This window comes from Nerophis lumbriciformis, linkage group LG24, assembly GCF_033978685.3.
Source record: "Nerophis lumbriciformis linkage group LG24, RoL_Nlum_v2.1, whole genome shotgun sequence".
NCBI lineage: Eukaryota > Metazoa > Chordata > Actinopteri > Syngnathiformes > Syngnathidae > Nerophis > Nerophis lumbriciformis.
In genome coordinates, this window is record NC_084571.2 from 23,488,426 (window position 1) to 23,515,076 (window position 26,651).

Below are 26,651 nucleotides of genomic sequence, written 5' to 3' on the forward strand. Positions count from 1 at the left end.
TATTGATATATAATGTATATATTGTGTTTTTTATTTTGATTTAATTAAAAAAAAAAAAAAAAAAAAAAAAAAAAATATATATATATATATATATATATATATATATATATATATATAATTTTTATTTTTTCATTTTTATTTCTTGTGCGGCCCGGTACCAATCGGTCCGGTGGTTGGGGACCACTGCTATAGAGGACTCAGGGTGGGACTATCTGATATTGTATAGTATATGTTCATGTGATGGCAATACAGGAAGATACACCCTTAGGGAAACCCTGTTTACAGTGTCGTCTTTGTAACATTGCTCATAATTCAAATGTTTTTTTTACTGTATGCAACATGTTGTCATGGTAACTGCTGTGTACATACCACCTGACGCAAATGCTAGATCAGCCCTTACTCACTTGTATGACGCAATTAGCTTTCAGCTAAACAAGCATCCAGAGGGAGTACATGTGATCTTAAAGTAGTACTGCCCAAATTCCATCAGCACGTAAAACGTGCCACCAGAGGTGTAAACACCCTGGATAAAGTCTACTCTAACATCAAGCAGGGCTATAGGGCTATACAACTACCACACCTTGCCTTCTCAGATCACATTTCCCTGCTCATGACACCAGCATACACCCCCCTCAGGAAAAAAGCTCCCCCCACAACAAGGACTGTTCAAATGTGGCCAGATGGAGCTACGGAGCAGTTGCAAGACTGCTTTGAAAGCACCGCCTTAGACATCTTTACACACCAGGACTTGGAAATGTACTCCTCATCTGTTTTAGGCTACATCAAACACTGTGTAGACACAGTCACAGTGGACAGGTGTGTCCGGGTGTACCCTAACCAGAAACCCTGGATGACCAGAGAGGTCAAAATCCTGTTAAAGGAGAGAAATAGTGCTTTCAGAAATGGAGACGAGGCACTCTACAAGGCGTCAAGAATATGTTTGGACAAAGGCATTAGGAGGGCTAAAGCGACATACAAGCAGGAGATTGAGGGTCACTTCTGCAGTAATAACACAAGACAGATGCGGCAAGGGGTCCAACACATCACCAACTACAAAACCAGCAATCACGCCGCATCCAGCGGGGACGCTTCATCAGCTGAGGAGTTCTTCGCTCATTTTGAGGTGGAGACACCGGAGGCCTCACCACAGCCACCAATGCACGGCAGCGACATCCTCACGGTGCAGGTGCAGGAGGTCAGGCGCACACCGCGAGCTGTAAACCCGAGGAAAGCGGCGGGGCCAGATGGCGTGACAGGCAGGGTTCTGAAGGACTGTGCGGACCAACTGGCGAATGTCTTTACCAAGATATTCAACCAGTCCCTATCACAGGGCGTGATTCCACCTTGCCTAAAGTCCTCCACAATAATCCCCCTGCCAAACAAGGTAAACGCCAGCAGCCCAAATGACTACCGGCCAGTAGCTCTTACACCAACCATCAAGAGTGTTGAGAAACTGGTCCGAAGCCATATCACCGCTATCATACCACCTACACTCGACCCTCACCAGTTTGCATATAGAGCAAACTGATCTACAGAGGATGCCATAGCAACAGTTCTCCATTCCACAATTACACATCTGGAAAAGCCAAGGAGCTATGTCAGGCTGCTCTTCATTGACTTCAGTAGTGCCTTTAACACCATTCTGTCCAGCAGACTGATTCCCAAGCTGCTGGAGTTGTCTGTCTCAACAGATCTGTTACTGGATCAAGGACTTTCTAACGGACCGCCCTCAGAGAGTGAAGGTCGGACACCATCTTTCCTCAACCCTCAGCGTCAGCACCGGTGCCCCACAGGGCTGTGTTTTGAGCCCCTTGCTTTTCAGTGTTTACACCCATGACTGTGTTCCCATCCATCCTAGCAATTCCATCATCAAATTTGTGGTGGGGCTCATCACAGAAGGGGACGAGACTGCCTATAGAGAAGAGGTGAAGGCACTGTCAGACCACTATGCCAAAAACAACCTCATTCTCAATCCCACGAACACCAAGGAGCTGATTGTTGATTTCAGGAAAAAAATCACTGAGCCCATCCAGCCCGTCTACATCATGGGAGAGGAGGTGGAAAGGGTCTCAGAGTGCAAGTTCCTGCATGGGCGTGAACATCTCAAGCAACATGACCTGGAAAAGCAACACCACTGCACTCCAGAAAAAAAGTCAGCAAAGACTGTATTTTCTGAGAAGGCTGAGGAAAATAGATCTGGCTGATAACCTGCTCCTGTCCTTCTATGGCTGCTCCGTTGAGTCAATACTGACCTACGGCATCTCCGTGTGGTTTTCTAGCTGCACGCTGGCAGAGAGAAAGAGATTACAGGGGGTCATAAACGCAGCCCAGAGGATCACTGCATGTCCTCTTACATCTCTAGAGGAGCTGTATAAGAGACACTGCAACAGGAGAGCAAACAGCATCCTCAGGGACTCATCCCACCCAGGTCACCACTGGCTTGAACTCTTGCCCTCAGGGAGGCGCTATAAGTCCATCAAAGCAAGGACAAATAGATAGAAAAACAGTTTCTATCCTAGAGCTGTTATTGCCCTAAACTCTGCACGTACCTGAACACTCACCACTTTATTAACTTGCTTACCTCTGATAGAGATCTACTGTGCAATATGTTTTTAACATTTTATTATGTTTTTAAATTTTAAATTGTTTTATTATTGTTTGTTGTCTTAAGACTATTTTATGTAGGTTGTTTTAAAAGCACTGAGCTGGATTGCTGTCCAATTTAGTTGTTTCCATACAATGACAATAAAGGTATTCTGATTCTGAAAATACTGTTGTAACATTTTTCCCCAAGCATTGAGAAAAAAGGATGTGAGAGAGCAAAAAAACATAGAGGCTCAGTTGAACTTGGACGTAAATAAATGACAACATTGCCAAAATCTGAAAACAAAAGCCAAATATTTAAAAAGATATGCACTTTCCAGTTTTGTCCAATCTCCTTATTTTACTGCAACTGTAGCAACATTTTAAATATAATAAAAATGTACATCCATAAATGTCTGCTAGCACAACATTTGATGGCATTTTATCAAATCGACCTTTCTTCTTCTGTTGGCAAAACTATTTTTATTTATTTGAAGAAAACATTTTTGTTATTCATAATCAGGCTTCTCTGACCTTTTTTTTTTTTTTTTTTTTTAAAGATATTTGACTTGGATTACATTTCAGTTTTTGCATTAGTTTTTCAACAAGAAGGCAGCTTTATATATATTCTTACATGATGCTTCTTAGCTAAACTTCACTTTTAGAACAAAGCAATAACTACAAATAATAATACAATCATTATTATAATCGTATTTAATTATATAACAATACAATTTTTGTTATTGGTAGTAAAATAGTAATTATGTAATAATAATAATATAGTATTATATATTTCAAACAATATTAATTGTATAATCAATAAAAATAACACACATAATAATTATTATTAATATAATAAAAATCATTACATATTAACAGTTTTATTTAATTTAATACATTTAATAATTATACTTATTTGATATTAATCATATATAATAGTTAATATATAATATAACATAACTTACATTAACAACAATTATAATTGTATTATTTTCATAATTAATAATGTACTTATAATTGTTGGAATAATAATATACTATACTAATACAAAAAAATATATATATAATTATCATTCAAATATTGGAAATATTTTCTGTCCATTTTTCTTCCATACAAAAAAATTGATTTTTAAGTTTCAGGGTAAGACAAAAATCAAGGCGATTTTAGATGTGTGGCAGCATTTTATATTAGTAATAATTATACTTATTTTATATTAATTATATATAATAATATATTAATCATATAAAATAACTTTTACATTTACAACAATTATTATATTTGTATTCTTTTTTTATAATTAATAATATACTTATTGTTGTTGGAATAATAATATACGATACCAATAAAAAAAAAAAAAATATATATATATATACAATTATTATTCAAATATTGGAAATAGCTGTGTTTTCTGTCCATTTTTCTTACATACAAAACAATTTATTTTTAAGTTTCAGTATAAGACACAAATCTAAGGGATTTTAGATGTGTGGCAGCATTTTAAAACGTTGAAAGGCAAAAAGAAAAACACATTCTTTTAGTCTATTAGACACAAAGGTGACATGTAAAACCATGCATTCACTGAAACACCATACATGTCTTGCATGGTATCATAAAATATCATATACATACAACTATGAAAGGTCAGGACAGAATTTCCTGTTTCGAAATCAGAGACCTGGACTTAATAAATACATCCTGTATTGCCATAACATTAACTTGACATGAATTACAACGACAATCATGTTTAACAAACTTAGATGAAGAAACTGAGGAAAGTCTGCCTCAAACTGGGGCGTTACATCTAGAATATGAAACTAAATCATTGTTGTAGGGCTGTTATTATAATGCTAGTTATTATTATTTAACTACGGGCAGCATTCTCAAGGGGCCCCACAAGGATTAGGGGGGAAAATCAATATACAGTGGAACCTCGATTTATCAACACGTCTATTTGGGAACGTCTCGGTTGACCAACTTTTAGATTGCGCCAAATATGCCTCTGTTTGCTTTATTCAGCCATTTTGTGTCCTGCTGGCAGCCATTTTGTGTTTGTGTTGAAGAGATTGGGAAAGTCGGTTTCATACTACAGCAAGTTTTTAATTGTGATGAGAACGCTTATGGAAAAAGATGCCAAATCGTACTTACTTTACGGCTACCTTTTCGTTTAGCGGCGTCTCTTCCAAAGAACATGGCCCCTTCTCCTAGCCACCTCCCTTCTCTCTTCTCGTAAGGAGCAGCTCAAGATAGGACTTTTGCGGATGTTAATGTACTGTAATCAGATTTTACTTATCAAAATGTTTATTATTGTAAAAATGTTGTTAAAATTAAGGATTTTGGGGATTTCAGATTGTTTGTGAGGGCACCGTAGGAACTTTTGTGTGTGTGCTTGTGTTAGCAGAGCATTGCATACAGCACAGTTCAGTTTGTCGTTGTTGGTTTGGCTTGTTAATAAAGACACAATTGATTCATCACTTCCTAGTTATGTTTGTTTGTTATACAGTTCTGTATAACACTCTATATTGTGCTCAAACCTTCACTACTATATGGACTTTTGTCAAAAATGGAACCCAATATTAATATTTATATTGTTTCTTATGGAGAAATGTCATTATACAAACTTTTCAATTTACGAACACTGATCAAAAACCAATTACCGTATTTTTCCAACTAAATTTTGTGACTTTTTTTTAATTCCATATATTAGCCACACTGGACTATAAGCCGCAGATATATATATGTTGTAAATTAAGTTATTTAGATTGAAAAATGTTGTAAATGTTTATTTACACACCTTAATTGTTTCTAAACGGTGTCTGTAACATGGCCGATCAAACAAAACAGAGGTCATCGTCATGGACCTACTGGCTGCGGAAGCTAACTCTCCAATCAGTTAAACAGACTAATTGGTGAATTTACCTAACTGAAACAATACAAAAAGAATCCCATTGTAAGTCAATACTACAAAACCCAAAACCAGTGAAGTTGGCACGTTGTGTAAATGGTAAATAAAAACAGAATACAATGATTTGCAAATCCTTTTCAACTTATATTCAATTGAATAGACTGCAAAGACAATATACTTAACGTTCGAACTGGTAAACTTTTTTTTGTTGTTGCAAATATTAGCTCATTTGCAATTTGATGCCTGCAACATGTTTCAAAAAAGCTGTCGCCATCCAAGCAACGTATTTTTCATGGACGCCCCTGCTTATTTCAGCAAGACAATGCCAAGCCACATTCTGCACGTGTTACAACAGCGTGGCTTCATAGTAAAAGAGTGCGGGTACTAGACTGGCCTGCCTGTAGTCCAGACCTGTCTCCAATTGAAAATGTGTGGCGCAATATGAAGCCTAAAATACCACAACGGAGACCCCGGACTGCTGAACAACTTAAGCTGTACATCAAGCAAGAATGGGAAAGAATTCCACCTGAAAAGCTTCAAAAATTGGTCTCCTCGGTTCCCAAACGTTTACTGAGTGTTAAAAGGAAAGGCCATGTAACACAGCGGTAAACATGCCCCTGTGCCAACGTTTTTGCAATGTGTTGCTGCCACTAAATTCTAAGTTAATGATTATTGGCAAAAAGAAATTAAGTTTCTCAGTTGGAACATTAAATATCTTGTCTTTGCAGTCTATTCAATTGAATATAAGTTGAAAAGGATTTACAAATCATTGTATTCTGTTTCTATTTACCATTTACACAACGTGCCAACCACAGGGGTTAGTGCATGTGCCTCACAATACGAAGGTCCTGAGCAGTCCTGGGTTCAATCCCGGGCTCGGGATCTTTCTGTGTGGAGTTTGCATGTTCTCCCCGTGACTGCGTGGGTTCCCTCCGGGTACTCCGGCTTCCTCCCACCTCCAAAGACATGCACCTGGGGATAGGTTGATTGGCAACACTAAATTGGCCCTAGTGTGTGAATGTGAGTGTGAATGTTGTCTGTCTATCTGTGTTGGCCCTGTGATGAGGTGGCGACTTGTCCAGGGTGTACCCCGCCTTCCGCCCGTTTGTAGCTGAGATAGGCTCCAGCACCCCCGCGACCCCAAACGGGACAAGCGGTAGAAAATGGATGGATGGATGGACAACGTGCCAACTTCACTGGTTTTGGGTTTTGTACTAACACAGACACTCATAATCATGATAGCATATTAGCTAACACTAACAAAGCTAGCTTCATCACATTACAACAGCACATGCACATATGCATGAAAACACTCCTACAGACATTGTTGTAGTTATATTGCAAAACTTACAAACGTTGCTTGGCGTGATGAATGAAGAATCCATACAAGTAGAACCGCTATGGAGGACTAGACGACAGAACGGCACTTGTACTTCCGGTTAAAAACTTTAAACAGCAGGATTTCAAATTCACCCAGCAGCACTTGCAGCAAGATAACTCGTTCAAAAGATGGCATCAAAGCACAATAACACATCCTTCAAGTGCACGTGTTTAATGAAAACTATTTCTATTATGGCTGTCAATTAGCCGCGCCATTTTATAAGCCGCTGGGTTCAAAGCGTAGGAAAAAAGTAGCGGCTTATTGTCTGGAATTTAGGGTAAGTTGGTAAATCAAGGTTTCACTGTACTGTACGTGTTTAGCACTCATTAGTAACTAAATAAATAAATGATAAATGGGTTATACTTGTATAGCGCTTTTCTACCTTCAAGGTACTCAAAGCGCTTTGACAGTATTACCACATTCACCCATTCACACACACATTCACACACTGATGGCGGGAGCTGCCATGCAAGGCGCTAACCAGCAGCCATCAGGAGCAAGGGGTGAAGTGTCTTGCCCAAGGACATAACGGACGTGACTAGGATGGTAGAAGGTGGGGATTGAACCCCAGTAACCAGCAACACTCCGATTGCTGGCACGGCCACTCTACCAACTTCGCCACGCCGTCCCTATATAACTATAATGTTGCACATGCAAAACTATATTTTATAGTGACTTTAGTTTGCAAAAAGTAACAGAAACATCCTTCAGTTGAAGAGAAAAGCGTAAAGGCACAGTGTTGTTGTTGTTGTTGTCTACACGTCTGAGACGAGTAACGAATCGCAGCTGTCGGAGGAGAGCCGCTGGGTCATTAAGCAGGAAGTTGCAACAAGAAGACGTGTAAAGGCAAATCAGTTATGAGGACATTGAGGACAGACTTGTTATACGGCCAAGAGGTAGACATTCACACAGTAATTCCTACTCACAATGATGACACAAATACAAAAAACAGGTCATCTGTGTGTATTTATATTTGTTTATGTTGATGTTTGCCTCCTTCAAGCGAGAAAAGGCAAGAACGCAACAAACAAACAGGCCGCACTTTCAGGAATTCAAAAAGCAGAGTTTGGAAAATAAGTTAACAATATTTGCTCAGTGGATATTGACATTCACTCGTTAAATAAACAAAACATTGCTGCTTGGTGAGGAGCAGCTTTTAAAAAAAGTACTTAAATACGGTATTGAACAGTGCCTTGGATGGGATGACTTCGCCCCCTCCCTTAGTATATGACCTCATAGACAGTGGCTTTCTTGTCTCCCGAGCCCGTCACGATGTACTTGTCATCCACGGAGATGTCGCAGCTCAGCACTGACGAAGACTCCTTGGACTGTCAGGGAGGAGGAAAACATGTCAGTGTGGAAATCCTTCATGTGCAGAAAACAATCAGTTGCATGTGTTACAGTAGGTCTGCATCGCTTTTCAATGAATCATGTTATTACGGCCGTCAAATGATTCAAATATTTAATCGTGATAATCGCATTGTTCATAGTTAACTCGAAATAATCACGATAATCGAATTGTTCATAGTTAACTCAAAATAATCACGATAATCACATTGTTCATAATTAACTCAAAATAATCGCGTTGTTCATAGTTAACTCAAAATAATTGCATTGTTCATAATTAACTCAAAATAATCCCATTGTTCATAGTTAACTAAAAATAGTCCCAATGTTCATAGTTAACTCAAAATAATTGCATTGTTCATAGTTAACTCAAAATAATCGCATTGTTCATAGTTAACTCAAAATAATCCCATTGTTCATAGTTAACTCAAAATAATTGCGTTGTTCATAGTTAACTCAAAATAATCCCGATAATCGCATTGTTCATAGTTAACTCAAAATATTTGCGATAATCCCATTGTTAATAGTTAACTCGAACTAATTACGATAATCGCATTGTTCACAGTTAACTCAAAATAATCCCATTGTTCATAGTTAACTCGAAATAATCACAGTAATCGCATTGTTCATAGTTAACTCAAAATAATCTTATTGTTTATAGTTAACTCAAAATAAACGCATTGTTCATACTTAACTCAAAATTAATCGCGATAATCGCATTGTTCATAGTTAACTCAAAATAAACGCATTGTTCATAGTTAACTCAAAATAATCACAGTAATCGCATTGTTCATAGTTAACTCGAAATAATCACGATAATCGCATTGTTCATAGTTAACTCAAAATAATCGCGTTGTTCATAGTCAACTCAAAATAATCGCATTGTTCATAGTTGACTCAAAATAATTGCATTGTTCATAGTTAACTCAAAATAATCGCATTGTTCATAGTTAGCTCAAAATAATCCCATTGTTCATGGTTAACTCAAAATAATTACGTTGTTCATAGTTAACTCAAAATAATCCCATTGTTCATAGTTAACTCAAAATATTTGCGTTGTTCATAGTTAACTCAAAATAATCGCGATAATCGCATTGTTCATAGTTAACTCGAAATAATCACGATAATTGCATTGTTCATAGTTAACTCAAATTAATCGCATTGTTCATAGTTAACCCAAAATAAACGCATTGTTCATAGTTAACTCAAAATAATCACGATAATCGCATTGTTCATAGTTAACTCAAAATAACCGCATTGTTCATAGTCAACTCAAAATAATCCCGTTGTTCATAGTCAAATCAAAATAATCGTGTTGTTCATAGTTAACTCAAAATAATCGCATTGTTCATAGTCAACTCAAAATAATCGCGTTGTTCATAGTCAACTCAAAATAATCGCGTTGTTCATAGTTAACTCAAAATAATCACGATAATTGCATTGTTCATAGTTAACTCAACATAATCGCATTGTTCATAGTTAACTCAAAATATTCGCGATAATTGCAGTGTTCATAGTTAACTCAAAATAATCCCGATAATTGCATTGTTCATAGTTAACTCAAAATGATCGCATTGTTCATTGTTAACTCAAAATAATTGCGTTGTTCTTAGTTACTCAAAATAATCGCATTGTTCATAGTTAACTCAAAATGATCGCATTGTTCATAGTTAACTCAAACTAATCGCGATAATCGCATTGTTCATAGTTAACCCAAAATTAATCGCGATAATCACATTGTTCAAAGTTAACTCAAAATTAATCGCAATAATCGCATTGTTCATAGTTAATTCAAAATAATTGCATTGTTCATAGGTAACTCAAAATAATCCCATTGTTCATGGTTAACTCAAAATAATCGCGTTGTTCATAGTTAACTCGAAATAATCACGATAATTGCGTTGTTTATAGTTAACTTAAAATATTCGCATTGTTCATAGTTAACTCAAAATAAACGCATTGTTCATAGTTAACTCAAAATAATCACGATAATCGCATTGTTCATAGTTAACTCGAAATAATCCCATTGTTTATAGTTAACTCAAAATAATTGTATTGTTCATAGGTAACTCAAAATATTCGCATTGTTCAAAGTTAATTTTAAATAATCCCATTGTTCATGGTTAACTCAAAATAATCGCGTTGTTCATAGTTAACTCAAAATAATCCCATTGTTTATAGTTAACTCAAAATAATTGCGTTGTTCATAGTTAACTCAAAATAATCTCGATAATCGCATTGTGCATAGTTAACTCAAAATAATCGCAATAATTGCAGTGTTCATAATTAACTCGAAATAATCCCGATAATTGCATTGTTCATAGTTAACTCAAAATGATCGCATTGTTCATCGTTAACTCAAAATAATTGCGTTGTTCATAGTTAACTCAAAATAATTGCGCTGTTCATAGTTAACTCAATACAATCGCATTGTTCATAGTTAACTCAAAATAATTGCATTATTCATAGTTAACTCAAAAATTATCGCATTGTTCATAGTTAACTCAAAATAATCGTGATAATCGCATTGTCCATATTTAACTCAAAATAATCGCGATAATCGCATTGTTCATAGTTAACTCAAAATGAATCGCGATATTCGCATTGTTCAAAGTTAACTCAAAATGAATCGCGATAATCGCATTGTTCGTAGTTAACTCAAAATAATCGCATTGTTCATAGTTAACTCAAAATAATCACCATAATCGAATTGTTCATAGTTAACTCAAAATAATCGCATTGTTCATAGTCAACTCAAAATAATTGCGGTGCTCAATATAATCGCATTGTTCATAGTTAACTCAAAATAATCGCGATAATCGCATTGTTCATAGTTAACTCAAAATAATCGCGATAATCGCAGTGTTCATAGTTAACTCGAAATAATTCAGATAATTGCATTGTTCATAGTTAACTCAAAATGATCGCATTGTTCATCGTTAACTCAAAATAATTGCGTTGTTCATAGTTGACTCAAATAATTGCGCTGTTCATATTTAACTCAAAATAATCGCATTGTTCATAGTTAACTCAAAATAATCACGATAATCACATTGTTCATAGTTAACTCAAAATAATCGCGATAATCGCAGTGTTCATAGTTAACTCGAAATAATTCAGATAATTGCATTGTTCATAGTTAACTCAAAATGATAGCATTGTTCATCGTTAACTCAAAATAATTGCGTTGTTCATCGTCAACTCAAAATAATCGCGTTGTTCATAGTTAACTCAAAATAATCGCATTGTTCATAGTCAACTCAAAATAATCGTGTTGTTCATAGTTAACTCAAAATAAATGCATTGTTCATAGTTAACTCAAAATAATCGCATTGTTCATAGTCAACTCAAAATAATCGCGTTGTTCATAGTCAACTCAAAATAATCGCGCTGTTCATAGTTAACTCAAAATAATTGCATTGTTCATAGTTAACTCAAAATAATCGCATTGTTCATAGTTAACTCAAAATAATCCCATTGTTCATGGTCAACTCAAAATAATTGAGTTGTTCATAGTTAACTCAAAATAATCGCGTTGTTCATAGTTAACTCAAAATAATCCTAATGTTCATAGTTAACTCAAAATAATTGCGTTGTTCATAGTTAACTCAAAATAATCGCGATAATAGCATTGTTCATAGTTAACTCAAAATAATCGCGATAATCGCAGTGTTCATAGTTAACTCGAAATAATTCAGCTAATTGCATTGTTCATAGTTAACTCAAAATGATCGCATTGTTCATCGTTAACTCAAAATAATTGCGTTGTTCATAGTTGACTCAAAATAATTGCGCTGTTCATATTTAACTCAAAATAATCGCATTGTTCATAGTTAACTCAAAATAATCGCGATAATCGCATTGTTCATAGTTAACTCAAAAATAATCGCGATGATCGCAGTGTTCATAGTTAACTCGAAATAATTCAGATAATTGCATTGTTCATAGTTAACTCAAAATGATCGCATTGTTCATCGTTAACTCAAAATAATCGCGATAATAGCATTGTTCATAGTTAACTCAAAATAATCGCCATAATCACAGTGTTCATAGTTAACTCGAAATACTTCAGATAATTGCATTGTTCAGTTAACTCAAAATGATCGCATTGTTCATCGTTAACTCAAAATAATTGCGTTGTTCATAGTTGACTCAAAATAATTGCGCTGTTCATATTTAACTCAATATAATCGCATTGTTCATAGTTAACTCAAAATAATCGCGATAATCGCATTGTTCATAGTTAACTCAAAATAATCGCGATAATCGCAGTGTTCAAAGTTAACTCGAAATAATTCAGGTAATTGCATTGTTCATAGTTAACTCAAAATGATCGCATTGTTCATCGTTAACTCAAAATAATTGCGTTGTTCATAGTTGACTCAAATTAATTGCGCTGTTCATAGTTAACTCAAAATAATTGCATTGTTCATATTTAACTCAAAATAATCGCATTGTTCATCGTTAACTCAAAATAATTGCGTTGTTCATAGTTGACTCAAAATAATTGCGCTGTTCATAGTTAACTCAATATAATCGCATTGTTCAGTTAACTCAAAATAATTGCATTGTTCATATTTAACTCAAAATAATCGCATTGTTCATAGTTAACTCAAAATAATTGTGATAATCGTATTGTTCATAGTTGACTCAAAATAATCGCGATAATTGCATTGTTCATAGTTAACTCAAAATAATCGCGATAATCGCATTGTTCATAGTTAACTCAAAATAGTCTCGATACTCGCATTGTTCATAGTTAACTCAAAATGAATCGCGATAATCGCATTGTTCGTAGTTAACTCAAAAGAATCGCATTGTTCATACTTAAATCAAAATAATCACTTTGTTCATAGTGAACTCAAAATAATCACGATAATCGCATTGTTCATAGTTAACTCAAAATAATAGCATTGTTCAGAGTTACCTCAAAAAAATCGCATTGTTCATAGTTAACCCAAAATAATCGTATTGTTCAAAGTCAATTCAAAATATTTGCATTGTTCATCGTTAACTCAAAATTAATCGCGATAATCGCAGAAAGCTATACTTTTTCACCAATAGCAAGTGTACCCGAGACAGATCATTTACAGGTTTTAATGCCATGAGTGGACAATTAATTTGCTTTTTTTGTAACATTATGCTTTTTTAAACAGCTCAACACAAAAAGGACCAACAAGTTTTTAATGGATATAAAACATTTTTCTCATTCATCAGGTCATTGTCATCTCAGGGCATTCAATCGATGGCAACTGGACTGTTTGGTTTGTCTTAGAAGATGTTGCGCCTCACATCCGAGTAGGACCAGAATGCCATTTGTTTACAACTGAATGGAATGCTTACGTGGGGGATTACGACTATTTTGGACTGATAGTAGTCGATCCACAGCGATCGTTCTACCACACAATACCTTAATGCTAACAAGGGGAAATTACACTTTAACAACTGTCGTTGACTTTGACAGTTAGGATTGTTTGTTTGCATCAAAACAGTTGTTTTTCTAGCTTCCATAGGGCAAAACCATCCTTGCCCAGGCACACCCTCCTGGTTTTGGAGCTTAAATATTTTGGGTTTTAGCACCAGCCACTGTTCATAGACTAGATCTGACCAATGTACGTCTAAGACAGGGGTCGGCAACCTTTACCACTCAAAGAGCCATTTTGACCAGTTTCACAAATTAAAGAAAACAATGGGAGGCACAAAAATCTTTTGAAATTTAAAATGAAATAACACTGCATACAAAGTTGTTTTTTTTGCTTTGTGCTATGTATAAACCAAGGGTCTCAGACACGCGGTCCACACCTTAATATGAAAACTGAATGTTAGTGCGGCCCGCAAGTTTTATATGAATGGCGCTTGACAGCGTCATACTTGTCAACCCTCCCGACTTTACCGGCATACTACGGATTCCAGGGCAACTGTTCCCTCGAACGTGCCGTGATGGTACAGCATTTAGCGCCCACTACAACCAGCGTGCCGGTCCAGCCACATGTTGTATGGAGCTTCTGCTTGCTCACTTAAGTGACAGCAAGTCATACTTGGTCAACAACCACACAAGTTACACTGACGGTGGCGTTATAAAAAACTTTAACACTCTTACTAATAATGCGCCACAGTGTGAACCCACATCAAACAAGAATGACAAACACATTTCGGGAGAACATCTGCACCGTAACACAACATAAACACAACAGAACAAATACCCAGAATCCCATGCAGCCCTAACTTTTCCGGGTTACATTATACACCCCCGCTACCAAACCCCGCCCACCTTAACCAACGCACGGATGGGTGGGGGCGGGGTTTGGTGGTAGCAGGGGTGTATAATGTAGCCCGGAAGAGTTAGGGCTGCACGGGATTTTGGGTATTTGTTCTGTTGTGTTTATGTTGTGTTAAGGTGCAAATGTTCTCCCGAAATGTGTTTGTCATTCTTGTTTGGTTTTGGTTCAAAGTGTGGCGCATTATTAGTAAGAGTCTTAAAGTTGTTTTATATGGCCACCGTCAGTGTAACCTGTGTGGCTGTTGACCAAGTATGCCTTGCTGTCACTTGCGTGTGCAAGTAGAAGATGAATACAACAAAAGGCTGGGCTGGCACGCTGTTAATACAGATTGTAGAGGGCGCTAAATGCTGTACCATCATGGCACGTCCTTATTATTATTGTTAGGGTGAAAATCTGAGAATATTAATCCCGGAATTTTCTGCGAGAAACACGGAAATCTCCCGGGAAAATCGGGAGGGTCGGCAAGTATGCAGCTGAGCCGCATCAGACTGATCAAAGAGCCGCATGCGGCTCCGGAGCCGCGGGTTGCCGACCCCTGGTCTAAGCGCACAAACTGATGAAGCCTACTCGGGTGAGCGGCAAAACATACTCTAAGACAAACCAAACAGTCCAGTTGTGATTGATTGAATGCCCTGAGATTTAAAAAAAAATGCTTGCAATGTGTTGGTGTCTTGCCAGATTTTGTATTTTGTAGAAATACAGAATTTGTATTTCTGCTTTAGGACACAACTTGTCTTTTAGTAGTAAGTAAACAAACAAAGACTCATAATTTGTCTGCTGACATATGCAGTAACATATTGTGTCATTTATCTACCTATTATTTTGTCAAAATTACGAGGGACAAGCTGTAAAAATTTATTATTAATCCGCTTGTTCATTTACTGTTAATATCTGGTTACTTTCTGTTTCAACATGTTCTATCTACACTTCTGTTCAAATTAAATAATCACTTATTCTTCTGTTGTTTGGATACTTTACATTAGTTTTGAATGATACCACAAATTTAGGTATCGATCCAATACCAAGCAGTTACTATTCAACTATATTCAAAGTCCTCATGTGTCCAGGGACGTATTTCCTGAGTTTATAAACATAATATACATTTTTAAAAAAGGAAAAAAGATTTTGTGAGGATAAAAAATATGGATGTAATCATAGTAGTATCAACTAGATACGCTCTTGTACTTGATATCATTACAGTGGATGTTAGATGTAGATCTACCCATGGCATTTGTTTACATTCAGGCGCACTAGCTTTTGTTAGCGGTGACGCCGGTGAGCTATTGTATCCTCCTAAGGTGTGTAGTGAAGCATGTTCAGCTATTCCTCGTCCTGCAGTGATAATGGTACTTGTAAGAAACTCACTTTATTCGTCGCCATGGAGCCGAGGATTAGTGATTTAGAATTAGCTAAAACACTGCCGACTGCATATGGATGTTAGCTGCTCGCTAGCTAGCCATGTCTTAAAGCACCTCTTCCTGAGGGCGTTTCAGTGTTATATCTTTACCTTTATTATCAGTTTTTAGGCCAAAATGCGTCCATTTTCCCTTTTCTGTCTCCACACTGTGTCTACTTGTAAGTACTTTGTGATTGTGCGCTGCCGAACATGCTCCTCTGCTCGTAAAAAAAAGCAAAGTCACGACGCACCATCATGCCTGGGAACCGGTACTTTTCAAACGGAGTATAGTACCGTTTTTGATTCAATAGTACCGCGATACTATACTAGTACCGGTATACCGTACAACCCTAGGGCAGAACATTCCAAAGTTTAGGGCCAAAAACAGAGAAGGCCCTGTCTCCCCTCGTTTTAGGCCCCACAAGTTGGAACTGGCCCTCGGACCTCAATGTTGAAGATGAGGTCTGTGATGTACTTTGGGGCCAGTCCATTCAAAGCTTTAAGAACAAAGAGCAACATTTTAAAATAAATTCAAAATGAACAGGAAGCCAATGCAGAGAAGCGAGAATCGGGGTGAATTGCCATCCTTTCTACCGATACACAATCTTGCAATCCACACTTACCTGGAATATGCTGGCTCCATACGGGGTTCTCCATGCGTTAAGCAGATTGTCTTTTCCTGTGCTGACGAACCACTTTCCTGCATATGACAGTGCAGTCAATGAGCCGACAACCGGCCAAAGAAGTGAGAGAAAACACGAGCAGACAATGTTGACCCACCGCAGTGAGCAAAACGAAGCGACAGCACGCAGCTTTCATGAAGGTGAAGCTGGTACTTGTCAGGTTTGGAGACGTGCAGGACCTCCACGTTGCTGTTCTCCATCCCCACCGCCAACCACTCGCCAGTTGGACAGTAGCCCAGCGAAAAGATCTGCAATCGCAGTCCAGAACCATTATCTTCATCTTACCTTTCCTGCGGGAGTCTGGCTGAAGAAGCGGACCGCGAGAGCGTACCTGTGAGGTGAAGTCATGCTGCTGCAGCTGCCGGCCCTCTCGGAGATCCCAGGAGCGGACGGTGTTGTCCAGACCTCCCGTCCAAAGCTTGGTGCCATCATTGGAGATGTCTATGCAGCTCGCTCCGTCCGTGTGGCCCTGGAACTGCCTGTAGAAGAACATGAAGCTTTATTTCATGCAAACTGAGGGAAAAAGGTCATCTTCAAAGGCCCCTTCAGTAAAAATAATAAGTAGGGCTGTCCAGATTCGATATTGATATTGGGCTGATATCAGCGAAATAACTAGTAGCGGATTATAACAGCTTGCATCTAAAATGTCCCATACAAACAGTCATGTGTGTTTAAATGTTCTCCAATAAGCACAAGAGGTTGGTCTTTTCTTCAATTTTAGTCATTTACAAAAGGTAAACATGCTAGGCTATAGGCTACTAGAAGCTACACAACAGCTAAGCACACAATAATGCCACACAAGCTAGTTATTTGTGGTACGTGTCCTTCACTGATAGGGTTGGGCGATAAAATGATAGCGATATATATCACGATAGACATCGATATCAATAAAAAATATGTTAAAAATAACGATTTTGTTTTAATGTCAGTAGAAAGGGGAAGTGGCGAAGCAAGGTTGGTTGCATGAACAGACACTCGCTCTCTGGTAACCGAGCAACGTAGGATGGGATCACTGATCAGTGGGAGTGACACGCTCACAGCCAATCAGGTAACAGTATCTCTATTGTTGTCTCACTGTCGATTCTTTACATGAAGTGAGAAGAGAAAGTAAAAATTAAGAAATTGTGAATAAAACAGGAAAAGTCACCTTGACAGTATGGCAGTTTTTTGGGATTTTTTCAAACAGACCGTTGCCGAGACAATGTGGTCTGTGAATGATGCAAGGCGCTCTTCCCCACCAATACCGGTATTACCAGAATACCTTTTGCCGCGTTCACCCTTTAGAGCGCAGCTCTAACTTCCTGGCATTAAGCCCGTAGTTCTTCTCAGGTTTCTCTATGTTTACATTTTCACACCTTGGACTATTTTGTTACACTTTATTTTACATTGATTGAGTGTTTCCCATGGTTGTGTTGACATTTTCTTTCCTTTCTGGCTTGATGGCTATATAGATTATAATCAGAGGAAAGTTAAATTTGAAATAACAATGTTTACATTTAATATCCTCCTAGTCTTTATTTTCGATAGGTCATAAAAATATCAATATTTATCGATATCGACCGACATAAAACACTTTTATTGTCATACAGTTTTTAGCCATATTGCCCAGCCCTCCCCATTCATTGAATGGGGAGGGCTGAGCACAGCACATCTGTCAATATAAACAAGTATCAAATAATTATAGTTGCATATTACTTACACATACAAAGTATCCAAGGCAGAAGTGTATTACAAAGTATCCAGTAACAAATGTGTCTGCATCAATCCATTTACTGTGTCATGAGTAGGACCGAAACATTTAATTGATTAGATTTTTCTATTAATCAATCATCGAATGTAACCAGTAACAATTGATAACATCTGGACCGCATGGAGTGCCCGCAACTTTAAATATTCGGGCGTGGACGCTGTTTGCACAAGGCCGCTAATATTGCACACATGTTAAAAAGGGCAGTTTCAATGTTGACGATGTGCAGAAAATATTTGTTTATTTTCCACTAGTTTCTCTAGTGGTAATCTTCTTTTATTAGCTGAATCGAACAAACATATAGATTCCTCGATTACTAAAACAATTGATAGCTGCAGACCGAGTCATAAGCTTAACTTAATGAATCGCCAAAAAACTAATTACCATTCCACTTTAATTCAAAGACAGCATAATTCCATGACAGTTAATAATAAATGTTAGTGTTTTTCATACCTACTATTGTTCTCTGTTTGACTAATTTCACCTGATCAGGCCTTCTCTAACTTTCCACGCGACAAAATAACAAAATAAAAGCTCCAATATCCGTATCATATAGGAAGTGACACCCCTATTAAATGCATCGGCTGGAATGAAACATGCTAACTATAATGAAGGTGAACCAAAGTGGTGACTTCTCAGCAACAGGTAAGTAGACACATTATAGCCAAGAAAACAGTGGAGTTTAAAATTTGTGTCATAAACACTGCAATTATTGCGTTAACGCACTTTTTGTTTCTTTTTACGTATTGAAATCAGAAAAGATGTGCATTTCCGGAAGTCTGCGCGTCGCCGGGACGCACATTTATTTTATTGTTTTTACCGACCCTGCCTTCTCCGCGTCAAAACTCCGGTTTGCTTTGTTTTTTTTATCGAATATCGCTTTCCGCCGGTGTTTTGTTTTGATTATATTTGCCGGTGTTATGCCAAAATGTGATTGCCTGCCAAAAATGTATTTTCTTAACGGGAGCGCGCACCGCTCGCTTATTAACCTGCATTGCTTGGCTTCGTCTGTCCACAGCGGATTACTAGGTGTAAGACAAACACTTTATCTATGTGGTTATTGTAACGCTACGTGTTTGACATTATTTAAGCCTTTATTGTGTCTGGAAACTGATCGTTTGCCTTTTCTGTGGTATTAATGAGATTTAAAGGACTGTTGTTAGTCCGATGTTGGCGTGATAAAACCTCTGTCTTGTTTGGAAGATACATACAATTGTAACTGTTACTTATTTATGCACATAATAAATATTTATAAAGTGTTTGGATGTATTCATTTATGTAAAATTTTCATCAAATGTAATATTGCCTGACAAAAAGTGATTCAACGTAATATTTTGATATTTACACATCGCATATTTACACACGCATATTTTACTAAAATACCCTTATGAGCATTACATATATCAAAATAAAGTACTTACTGTACTTGTTGAAATACCCTTCAAATACATTTTTGGCAGCAGCAAAGTGGTCGTTTGGGTAGATATTTACTCTAAAAAAGGTATTTCAACAAATAAACAGCACAGTGGGTCCTTGGTTTTGATATATGTAATGCCTATAAGGGTTTTCTAGTAAAATATGCAGAGATGAGATGTGTCAATGGTCCTCGTCAGCCAGAGAACTTTGATTTTGGGGTGGCAGCGGTAAAGTTTAGATCCATTAAGGAAAGAAGAATGTGAATGAATGTTTGTAACTGAATACATTTACATATGCATAAACATTTGTTTTCTTTTGTATAATTTTTTTGATGAATTAAGTGACGTATATGACAACTTTTTTCCAAAACAATATAGAATGTGAGATATAACAGCATAATGCATACATTTATCATTGGATTTCAAAATGGTTACAAAAACGTGGGACCTCAAAAATGTACTGTGGGACCCCATTTTTATGATTTGACGGGGTCCCTGGGACCCCATTTTGAATATTCGTAGCACCAACACTGCACTGTATAGTGTCCAGAACTAAGCTAAGCTAATGTTGTACTTAGCGACAAGAGGCTCACCTTTTATAGGCTTAGTAAAGAGATACGTTTTGCTGTAAAAACAGGCAATTTAAGTCCAGGGTGAACACCACTTCTTACCCGGAGTCAGCCGGGATGGACTCCTGCCCCACCAGTGACCCACATTGAGTTAGCATGAGGTGACCTACCTCACCAGAGTCTGGTTGTGAAGATCCCACACGGCTATGTTTCCATCAGAACAGCAGGAAAAGCACACTTTGGAATCGGGACTAATGGCTAGCGCGTAACACGCAGGAGCCGACGAGGTCAGTTCTGCCTTGATCCGAGGCGTCGGCGTGGCCAAGTCCCATATTGACAAAGTGCTCGCCTCGCCTCCGACGATGAGCGTCCGTCCGTCAGGAAGCAGTCGACACGAGCGGATGTAGTTGTCTCTATTCTGATGGTACAGATGTTTGTTTTCATTTCTTAAACAGACTGTCGTGAATCAGACAGCTGGCACTCACCAGGCAGTCCAGTTGGGACACGGAGGTCTTGTTTCCAGGGTGACTGATGTCCCACACCTTCACGCAGCCCTTGCCGCCGGTGTAAACATGACGCGTTGGGTTGCTGATAGTCACGGCGCACACCACCTCCCCGTGATTGAGAGTATTGATCTGCCGTGCGTGGCGTGGGATCGCAGGCCCGATCAGCGCGTCAGGAGGGAAAGGAACTGGCTGCATCTGTCCGTCAGCGCTCACGTGAAAGGAGTAGGCTCTGAAATGAAGAAACACAGCGGTCATCGGTAACACACATGTGCCACTTCATTTTATTTGGCCCTCGAAAGCCTATGTATCAATAAAGTACTGTAACTTTTCTTACTAAATGTATTCTTTCTTTCTAATTTGGGAGAAACAAAAATATATGTACTCCATGTAATCGCAAATTATGTTAACTTAAATTTTGTATAATTATGCAAAAATATATTATCAAACATTCAAATTATTTTTTCAAATAGAAATAAATACTAATAATAATGATCTCAAAGCAAGTTATTTATCAAATTGTGCAATGAAAAAGTAGCAATAGATTTCATGGTAAAATTGTGAAATTTACTGTGGTTTTTACAGCATTTTTCTCTTAATGAAAAAACTATTTTTTTACTGTAATAAACTGTGGTGCCGTTTTGGCATTTACAGTAATACACCGAAAAATTTACAGTTGACTTGCAGTAAAAAAAAAAAAAAAAAAAAAAAAAAAAAATTGCAGCTCAGGTGCCAAAATTTTACTGTAAAATTGCAGTTTTTTTATTTACAGTAAAAAAACAAATGTACGTTTTACAGTAAAATTCTGGCAACTGAGCTGCCTTTTTTACCATAAAAACAGCAGTACTGTTTTTCTATTTACAGTAATAGACACTAAATTTTGAGGTGAAATTATTGCAACTTACCATATTTCTTTTAACTTTTTAGTTTAAAAAAAATCTAATAATAAAATGCATAAAAAATTGTGTAACTATAGTATTCACTGTTAGAAGCAGCCCTCTGCGGCCAAACATAACTGCGAGGTGGCCCTCAGTGAAAATGACTTTGACACCTCTGGTGTAAAAGGTAGGGATGGGTGCCAAATTTGGTACTTTTACAAGCAACAATCGAATTCCATCGGTACAACCGGGTATTGATTCACGTAAAATTAAACACTGCTATATTTTGATACCAATGTTGCACGTGTCACGTTCGTGTGCAGACTAAACGGCTTATGTCAACATTTATTCAAGCAGCATAAACTCCCTTTAAGTAATGTTGTCATTTTCAAAACCAACAAAGCAAGCATGCTCTTCCAAAACACGCTAGCTTGATGCTAATTTATATTGGATTTGTCATAGACAGGCTACTATTAGCATTACAAACTTTACATGGTGAATTCAACAATCTACATTTGGTAATGAAAACCACAACTAAGATGAATGTCACAATCAAACAGCTGGTATCTAATTAGCACAATACTTACAGTGTAAACACTTTGCAGGGCACAACATGACACATACAGCTTCCTGAAAAAAGCTACTTCCTAGTTAGACATTGTACAAAAAATAGCCCATACCACCAAACTTTAGCACTGAAAAGTCAAAGCATAGGACCATTGCAATATTTTTCATTTTCAAAACCATTATGATATATCGATTTTTTTTTAACCATTAATATGTGACTTTTTTTCAAAGCTTGCATTTTTAGATGAACTTAAGATCTATTTGTCGATGTAATTATTATTTATTTTATGGCCTTTTTTGTTAAAGAAAACCTTGTTTTTATACCCAAAACACATAATATGCACAATATCCCCCCTAAAAAGTAATGAAGTAATTGGAGCCTTAAGTAGGTCAATAATTCATAACAGCATTGATAATTTTTTGATCAATGACAGTTTTAAAAATAAATCCCATTAAAATTGTCAGTGATCCAAAGGGGCTCCACTCATAAAAGTGTTAAAAATAGGTCATTCATTATTATTATTTGTTTTATAACTTTCAACATTTAAATCTATAGATCAATTTCAGATCTATCTGGTGATTATGCGTTTTAATGATTTTTTTTTTACGATTTTGTTTTGTTTCTTTTAGGCCCTTTTTTTCATAGAAACGTTTTTCTTATTTATTTTTTTATGGCAAACAGTAAATATGTAATATTCTCCCCAAATAACATTTAAAAGTGGAATATTTGATGTGAGGTAATGAAAACCTTCAATAGGTCAATAATTCATAACAACATAGATTTTGATTCTTTTTTTTTTTTTTAACAATGACAGTTTTTAAAAAAAGAAAAAAACACCCTGCCTGGCAGCTTTGTGTTATTAGTGTCAACATTACAACTTTTCCTCATTACATGTCACCTGTTTGCTCTTTTATTCCACTTTTTTATGGGTTCTATTAAATAGTATTTTCAGACCGTTAAAAAAATTGGCTGCAAGCCGCAAATCGTCCCTGGGCCACACTTTGAACACCTCTGGCCTCCACAGTAATGTCATCTAAAAATAAAATTTCATTATCAAACAATAACATTTATGAACACACACAAACGTACCGAAAATGAACACCATCTAATACTGGTATCGATTTCCAGGTACTGGGAATTGGTACTGTATCGGTTCTAATGTGATCAGTACCCTCCTTACTTATAGGTGACCAAGAAGTAAAAGGTGGCAATAAATTATAAATAAATGGCAATGATTGTTTTTATAGGTTGGAAAAGGAAACATACGGTTTTCCGCCTGGAATGCCTGACAGGTTAGGAGGAAGACCAGGGACACGTATGTGGTGGTGAGGATCAAACCCAACCTAGAACAGAAATAAAGGTTAACTTTGAAAACACAGCAGGAAAATATGCTTTCAATTTTAGATCAATCTAAAAGGTACCAGTTTTAGATTGTTAGTGTTCAGTGCACTAATCAGGAGTTGGATGAATTTGGTGTAGAACGTGGTCTCAAATTTGCGGGCAGCTCTACTTACCGTAACTTCCTAGTTGAGTGTAATTGCGGCACCCTGGCTGGCTAATAGTTGAATATTTCATGACAATCTTGAATACTAGTAGACGCAAACTACAATAACAGGTGGGTAATACATTTACTCTGTTACATTTACTTCAGTAACTTTTTGGATATATTGTACTTGTCAGAGTAGTTTTGATGCAACATACTTTTACTTGAGTATTTAGGTGAAGAACAAACGCTACTTTTACTTCATTACACTAAGTGTATTCCGATCACTACATTTATTTATATCAATATTATATTTACTTATAATCTATTGATTACTGCTTGCAAAGATATGTATTAATTGGCTCGTTAGAGAGACTTCTGTCAAGTTTCACCAATCCAATGTAAGCTTTGACTCCTTTTCACCAATCAAACGGAGCCTGGCAGTCACATTCACAATCCTTATGTAAGACAACAACACAAATGTTTTTCTTTGTTTTATACATTCTAACTCATAAATAAACGCTAGCAAAAGTCAGCTAACAATGGAGGTAATGAGAGTTGCTCTATTCCACCTATAAAGCGCTCTACAAAACAACCTCCATCTTTGTTTTATATACATGCTGTAAGTGTATATGTAATGGAGTAACAAGTATATAAAAAATAATATGTAATATTTACGTAGTTTGCTCATTTTAAGCATGCGGTAGCGTATTCATTTCACAGGCGCATAACATTTCCTTTTCTTTTTAACAACAACAAACCTACAAATCATGGCAAACTTCATGAGAGACAAAGACTACTTTGGACAAATGATGATCCAGGACCTTATATTTTTGAGTCTGAATATATGAAGGATGACAAAACAAGTTTCAGAAACTGAGTGATAAACAGATACAGTCAGTAGCAGTACTGCTAAGTGCTGAACAAGAAATACAAACTATCAACATAATACAACAACCACTTACTGTACAATGTCTGCTCTCACTGGGATGCCGACTGATGGGATGTTTATATCTTCCCGTTTAGATGAAGAATTAATCATAATCCTTACGCACGTTAAAAAGAAAAAAGAAAAAAGGTTGCCGCAAAATAGCGTCTTTTCGTGTCTTTCTCTTTCGTTGTGGCTTGTGCAGCCCTTTGAAACATTTGGGATTAAGGGCTATATAAGTAAACTTTGATTGATTGATTGATCTCCGGGTCTAAGTTGAATGTCAAAGTTGACTAACTTCTCGGTTTATGGCCACAATTGCGCACTGCTCACACATCCTCTGCGCACAGCAAATCTATGCCGCACACAAAATCAAACCCCATCTGAACGCTAAACAAAATAAACATAATTTATTCTGTATGATTTTGCAATGCAACTGTGAGTTACAAGGGACAAAAAATAAAACAAAATTCGATAACACCGTTCAATTATTGTAACGTCTGTCTGACTTTAAGGAAGACAGGAATTCCCTCGATTACTTTTGAGCAAAACCGTTTGTTGTCGGCTTTAACCACACCAAAAACATTAGTAAAAAAACTTCTATGATGAAAAACGGGTCATTTTCTGCCGTACAAACCAGACTTAAACCAACTCTTTGTCATCTGTCATATCAACACCAGCTGCTCGCTCTTTCTCACCTGCACCAACACATGCACTAATGGCAATTAGCCATTGATGTGTTTACGGTCACGCAAATAGTCAGACAACTCCAACACCACACATAAAGTGTACATTCCAGGTCATTACACTATGACCCCCCAATCAGATGTGTGCTTATTCTCCTGTCAATTATAAAGAATGTTAATTTATGGATAATAACCATGAAATGCTGTTACTAGATTACAGAAATGCTAATAAAAAGATGTATATTTTACAGACAGAAAGTTACAGGAATGTTTACTTTACAACTTGATCCCATGCTTACATCTCATTGTGCAACATGCGAATGTTTTAAGGAGAACTCAATGTCGCCTCCGAAAGGGGTACAAATTATTTCCAAAACAGGACCCCACCCAGACATACAATACTAGTACACAGCTCATGAAAAACACATTTGTTATTTTCATTGTAAGCGGGCCAACTCGCTTATATTCGAAAAAAATCTCATGGGAATCACTGCTATCGTTTGATTATAATGATAAGATATTTAACTTATGATTTCAAGGTTGGGACTAGGGCTGCAACTAACGATTAATTTGATAATCGATTAATCTGTCTATTACTACTTCGATTAATCGATTAATAATCGGATAAAAGAGACAAACTACATTTCTATCCTTTCCAGTATTTTATTGGAAAAAAACAGCATACTGGCGCCATGTTCTTTCAACTTGCCAAATAAAACAAGGAAAATGTTACAAAAATGCACACTTTTGACACCCCTGCTATAGATAATAAAAAATTAAATCTGATAAATGTATCGATAAAAAGCAGAGCCTGACGACGCATGCGCGTTTAACACAACTCTTTCGCTCTCTCTGTCTCTCCCCCTCCCTCACGAATGCTGCTGCACGCACAATTTGTTGTGTTTTTAACCTTCTTAACCCTGAACGTATATTGTGTAAACAATACTCAAAATGCTGGGCATTTGAGGCATAAAAGAAACTCCGCCTGACAGCCCCGCAAAAGAGGAGAGGTCCGGTGAAAAGAGGACGTATGATCAGTCTATCCTAGCCCGTTAGCTGCTAGCAGCGATCGGTTTCACGTCCGATCGCTGCTAGTCCTCTTTTGCTAGCATGCTAGCAGCTAACGGGCTAGGATAGACTGATCATACGTCCTCTTTTCACCGGACATGCCCTCTTTTGCGGAGCTGTCAGGGCGGAGTTTCTTAAATGCCCCAAATGTCCAGCATTTTGAGTATTGTTTACACAACGTGCAGTACGCTACTTAATATGTCCGTGTGGAAACTTGTTCGGTACACTTCCGC

General features: G+C 37.0%; 1 protein-coding gene across 4 annotated transcripts in view; it reads right to left on the bottom strand.

Moving 5' to 3' along the window:
* Positions 1–7,813: 7,813 nt before the first annotated feature.
* The window catches only part of LOC133620373 (transducin-like enhancer protein 4), a 107,905-nt gene continuing 89,067 nt past the window's right edge, over positions 7,814–26,651 (bottom strand). For all 4 annotated transcript variants that reach the window (XM_061981827.1, XM_061981828.1, XM_061981826.1 and 1 more), the window contains 7 exons: positions 23,520–23,596; positions 20,790–21,039; positions 20,475–20,722; positions 16,905–17,052; positions 16,671–16,821; positions 16,514–16,590; positions 7,814–8,194 (listed from right to left, as the gene is read on the bottom strand). In XM_061981827.1, the coding sequence (XP_061837811.1) occupies positions 8,087–8,194; positions 16,514–16,590; positions 16,671–16,821; positions 16,905–17,052; positions 20,475–20,722; positions 20,790–21,039; positions 23,520–23,596 (1,059 nt within the window). In that variant the 3' untranslated portion in view covers positions 7,814–8,086. The remainder of the gene's footprint in view (positions 8,195–16,513; positions 16,591–16,670; positions 16,822–16,904; positions 17,053–20,474; positions 20,723–20,789; positions 21,040–23,519; positions 23,597–26,651) is intronic.